Source organism: Notothenia coriiceps, unplaced genomic scaffold (assembly GCF_000735185.1).
Source record: "Notothenia coriiceps isolate Sejong01 unplaced genomic scaffold, NC01 NC01_scaffold00037640, whole genome shotgun sequence".
In the NCBI taxonomy this organism is placed as follows: domain Eukaryota; kingdom Metazoa; phylum Chordata; class Actinopteri; order Perciformes; family Nototheniidae; genus Notothenia; species Notothenia coriiceps.
The window spans coordinates 1-5,727 of record NW_011370341.1 but is presented as its reverse complement, the minus strand read 5'-3'; the positions used below and the strand labels follow the sequence as shown (position 1 = coordinate 5,727).

The window sequence follows — 5,727 nt, the reverse complement described above, 5'->3', positions numbered from 1 at the left end:
ACGTAGCCTACTGATACTTTGATGTGAACGTACAACTTTAAAAGTCTCCTGATTTAGTGAATGAATGAATGCTTGTTTTTTATTCATTACCGAATCTGCATTGCGCTTTAAGCGGCGGGTTATGCATTTGGGTTGGGGGTTGGCTGCATCAATTAATAAGAAAATGCATAAATTAATAATACGAGAGAGTTTCGGCAGGAGAGTGCATGCGGACCTGTCGGTTAGATAACAGCCGTGTGCAAGTCCTGCATCTGTATGATACAAATGTGTGTACAATTATACCGGAAGCTGTAATAACTCATCTGGTTACGTTATTACATTGACCCCCCCCAAAAAAAGGACAGATTATTGGCTTCCTCAAATGTTTACCCCAAGCCACGCTACTGCAGTATAATCATTCTGACCTCAGAAAACGATAAAGTTTTCATTTCATGAGAGGGATTTTTGCAGACACTCATATGTTCAGCTTTTCTGTCTCCTCTGTGTATTTATTTGATATGTTATGAGAAGCGCAACGTACCGTGCTGTTATAATAACGCTCTTTATCAGCCTTTGAAACTGAAACAATTTGGGAGAAAAAAAACAATAAAAAGAAGCATATATATTTATAATCATAATGTATCATAAACGTGCGACGATTAGTCAACTAATCGCCTTAATTGACGACTATTGGTCGACTAGAAACATCTTTAGTCGAGAGCAGCCCTAAGTGAGACATTTCACATAAAAACAAATGTGAGCCTTATGGTTGAGCAAGAGGGAAAAAGTATCAGCATCAGAAGCTTCTGAGTCTATGCGAGTTTACCGCCAGGTTCAAATCTTGGCAAGGTCTTACCTCTAATAACTCCTGTAGATCCAGTTTGAATCAAACTCTTTAAAGGCCGACCATATTCTAAATCCGTCTAAGCGATCCCGTAGGATTCTGGTATCTGTAATGAAGTGTGGCTCAACCTAAGTGTGAATATGGCAGACGTACAACCTTACCAAACAGATTTTGTAACTTTGTCCCAATACAAGTGGGTGGGATGATTTAATTTAGAGGAATGGTTCAAACTTCTTTATGCATGGCATGGACTTAAATGTGTGTGAACCATAATACTGTAAAACAGGAAGCTCCCTGTTGTGGAATCATAAAAGCACAAAAGACATAATAATATGTTCAAGACAGCATTTCTTCCCTTTGATCACAGCTCTGCTGCACACAGCAGCTCAGCACGTTTAGCAGAGAGAGCCGTTGATGACATATTGAGTCCCCGGCTGCTGTTAATACTAACCTCTGACAGCCCGGCTTTAAGCTTTGTTTCCTCAGGGACTACAGCAGCCTGCACTGCTTTACGTTTCTGAGCAGTCCACTGGACAAAAGAGCCCTGAAGTTTCACTAAAAACCATACAAACGAGACATTCTGTCAGTCCTAATGACTTACACAGGAAACAGAGGCAGAGTTTTTGTCAGTCCTAAAAAGACAGAGAATGTTCAGCTTTAATAACTTGCTGGACAAATAAGATGAGGGAGGGAGGGAATTTGGAAATTTGGAGGGAAAACAATGAAAGAAAAGGGAGATGGCAGGAAGGGAGAGTCCAGATGAGATTTCTTTGTCAGTTGTAATGACTTTCAGGAAGAATATTGAAAATAACATCAAGAGAGAACAATGGAAAAATAAATATGAACTTATGAATTTCATAAGGTGTTTTGGCTTCCTGTTGCCACAGAGTTGATATTTCAGCTGTACCAAAAACCACATCAAGCATTATTTCTGAAACAGTATGGAGCTATAACGCTTTCTCTCTAACGGGTTTACCACAAGGTCAGTACCTTTTATATCCGGCTTCCTTTACACATACCCTCTCCAGTACAGCGTTAGCTCTGAGTGTTAGTGATGCCTGCTAATGTAAACACAGACCATATGACTTCATTGCATTTTGCATAATAGGTTACCTTTAAGTGACCGGTTAAAAACAACTTTTAACTTTTTCAAAATAAAATTCCGTCTTAACTTGGTTTGTTTTAGGCAACAATAACATGTGCCTAAGATAAGGAAAAGAAGGTTGTCCTGTGTTTAGGCACAGTAAAATGCATGCTTCACAATTACAGGGAATACTTACACATTGATTCTGTGCGATATACACAAATCACTGTGCACTGCTTATGGTAGGTATGCCTAACATTGTAAATGAGAAGAAAAGGCAGCTGTGTGTATTTAATGCTGCAGCCAAACATGCTAATCTTTGCAGCTGGTTTGTGATTCGCTGAGTAATGAAGCTGCAGAGGTGCTATAATCTGAGGATCAGCTGCAGTCACTGCGGGATTATACAGATTACATCTGATTACAGTGTAGATTATCTCTGCTATGCAGCGCTATTACATTTTTATAATGAGCTTTAATTCAAATAAATACATAATTGAAATGAGTAATCTGTAAGAAGATTTGCTAGTTATTACATTACATTTCATTTTTCCAAAACTACTTACAATAAGTGCATTTGACCATGAAGAAACAAACTCAAAAGCAAGAATCCTGCAGGTATATTCTCTATCTAAGAACCCAACCAGATCAAGTGCTCAGGGATTAGCTTCACTTGGAGCCAAATCCCTGTGCTACGTACAGAAGATATTTCTAAGATGCAGTCCTGAGTTTCAGTCTGCGACGGAGTGTGGACTCTCTGATGTCCTGATATCAACGGGGAGCTCGTTCCATCATTTAGGCGTTATGTATCACGTTGTGTTTTCCTTCTCAGGGAGCGCTCAGTCAATGTGTCGGAGCCGGAGTTTCTGGAGCTGACCGTCTCCAACCTGAGGCCTGAGGAGAGCTACACCTTCAGAGTCATCGCATACAACGACATGGGGCCGGGACAGAGCTCCGCCCCTCTGAGTATCAGCACCAAACCTGACCGTACGCCACACACACACACATATACACACACACACACACACACACACACACACACACACACACACACACACACACACACACACACACACACACACACACACACACACACACACACACACACACACACACACACACACACACACACACACACACACACACACACACACACACACGCACACACACACACACACACACACACACACAGTCATCAGAAGCTCATGCACTTTGAATTGTGTTCGGGGCTAACCAAGGCTAATGGGCTACAAACAACTCATTAAGGAGCCCTCTCTTAAAGGGCTTCCTGACTAACTTCACACAAAGACTGTAGCGCTGTTATATTCTGTGGCTTTTCTTTGTAGATTGAAAACTTATGAAGTGCAGTGAAGTTTCCAGTGTTTTTGAATGTTGACCATCTTAAAGTGTCTTATGCTTGAAGGAAAAACAACTGGTAATTTTGGATGTAATATCCAGTAAATATGGTCATTTTTCAGACTTATAGTTTATTTTTTAAATCACAAAAGTGTAGAGCGTTCTCGTTAAAAAAAATATTATAAATATTTGTTGTAGCTTTTTTATATTATCTTTTTCATATTTGTATTATAATTCCTCTTGTGAATCAATTGAATAACCTTTGTCAAAGGGTTATTCCGAAAGTTATGACAGAATAAACTAAACCATAATTGAAAAAATAGGTGTAACGTCGTACCTCATTTCTATACAACCATCTATCAGCAAAGTAAGATGTCTGAATTAACTTCATTGGTGGCAGCATATGTAGCAGTGGAAGATGTTATAGTGTTGGTGCTGGTGTGTGAAAGGTGTGTTGTCTTTGTGTGTGTGTACAGTCCAGGTTCCCAGCAGGGTGGAGTCTCTCCAGGCGGAGGCTCTGTCTCCCTCCTCCGTCCAGGTGAGCTGGGAGCCGCCCAGCCAACCCAACGGCCCCGTGCTGAGCTACAGACTGCTGTGGACCGAGAGGCCGTCCAACAAGGAGCAGGTCAGTTTTTTCTACTTCCTGTCAGTACCGTCACTGCTGCTCTACTTCCTGAAAGAACCACCACTGCTGTACTACTTCCTGTCAGTAACGTCACTGCTGCACTACTTCCTGTCAGTACCCTTACTGCTGCACTACTTCCTGTCAGTATGATTTACAGACGTCTCGTTCCCAATGTAAGCCAATGGAAAGAAGTATTTTTTGGCCAAATGATGTCACTGACTGACCCGGAAGCTGTAGTACCTAACGTGTTTGGCCACCACGAAAATGTGGATCAACATCTGGCGCACTTCCTGGGGGCTTGGTCAGAACCATCATTGCTGTACTACCTTCCTGTTGCTTTGTGGAGTTTGCTAAACCGTTAAACTCAATGAACATTCCAATGGCTGAAACGGCAAAGTGTAACTGTCCTGTGTTTGTGTTCAGAGTGTGGAGGTGAACGGACTCAACTACAAGATGGAGGGACTCAATAAGTTCACAGAGTACACAGTTCGAGTTCTGGCAATCAACCGCTATGGTCCAGGCACCGCCCCGGTGACGGTCAGCGTCACCACCCAATCAGACGGTGAGCTCCCCATCAACATCGGGACATTAATGTGTGTTTGTTTGTTGGGCAGGAATCATCTCTCACAGTAGAACTGTGTCGCTACTCAGGTTTGTCAAGAGCTCCTTCAAAGAGCACTGTGGAGCCCTTATGTGCTTTGTCATTCTTTCTCTACAAACACCCTTCCAAAAAGACAAAAACTACTGAATTATATTATTTTATAGTCAGTCATTTCAGATCGTATGTTTTAAATTATGTTTGAATGGATATGGCCTCTCTGTCCGATCAGGAGCAGCATGCAATGAGAATAAATAGTTCATCTCATTTTGCTTTGTAAAAAATTATATTTCAGATCTTGTGGTTTAGTGAAAAGGAAACCGTTACAAAGCCTGTACCGTCCTAGTTAGTTGTCACTGTGAACACACATTTAAATGGAATTACAGGCCAATGCTATGCGCAAAGATTATTAATAGCAGCGTTCTTATGATCACCAGTTTGGTGGAATTTATTCTCGCCCTACTGTTAGGAGTCACTGCAAGGTCATTCTGAGTGTGTTCCACCTGTTTCCCTCCACTGTCTATGGGACCTTTGCATGCTTAAATTATGACTCTTTGTATTTTTACATCAGAATCAGAAATCCATTATTTGTCTCTTAACGGGGACATTTAAATGATTACAATTAAAGTGAGGTACGTTTCTTTTTTAATGGCTTAGTATGTACACGTTACTAATAAGACAATAAGTAAAAAACCAAATAGCGAAAGTGAAATTGCAGGAGCAGTGGCGGCGCCAGAGATTTTCTCTGAGGGGTGCTGTGGGGTAGCTTGATGTTTCATAGAGGGTGCTCAAACATTAAGGGTTTCCCATTAATGCACCAGCGCTACAGTTGAATTTTCTACCGCAACACTCCCCACACACACACACAGTGTACCCGCGACTGTTACAATGAAGGCTCGATAATCAGCTCACGGCATATAGGTGTAAGCAGGGGTAAAGTGCTATTTTTACAAGTGGGGAGTGGACCTCACCTCCTCTAGGAGTGTCCTCACCTCCTCTAGTGGGGTCCAGGGGCATGCTCCCCCGGGAAGATTTTTTTTTAAATATTGAAGTTAAAAGCATCAATCTGGTGCACTTTGAGAGCAAAATGAAGAGATCTATGGGTACATCTCTCAACACCCATATGAAACAGAACTGTAAACAGATTTTCTATTTCTTTATAGATATTTTACAAATCACTCCCCTTTTAAAACAAACCGTTTGAGACCCACTGAGATAACTAGACTAAAGTTAACTATCTAAAC

The 5,727-nt window shown here is 41.3% G+C and overlaps 1 protein-coding gene across 1 annotated transcript; it reads left to right on the top strand.

The window, feature by feature from the left end:
- Positions 1 to 2,405: 2,405 nt before the first annotated feature.
- Positions 2,406 to 4,447, top strand: LOC104967739 (netrin receptor DCC-like; the record flags this gene model as incomplete). The annotated part of the gene is made up of 4 exons (XM_010797259.1): positions 2,406 to 2,416; positions 2,737 to 2,891; positions 3,737 to 3,885; positions 4,309 to 4,447. Coding segments are annotated over exons 1-4 (454 nt in total), but the record flags the coding sequence as incomplete, so codon positions are not given.
- Between the last annotated feature and the right edge of the window lie 1,280 nt (positions 4,448 to 5,727).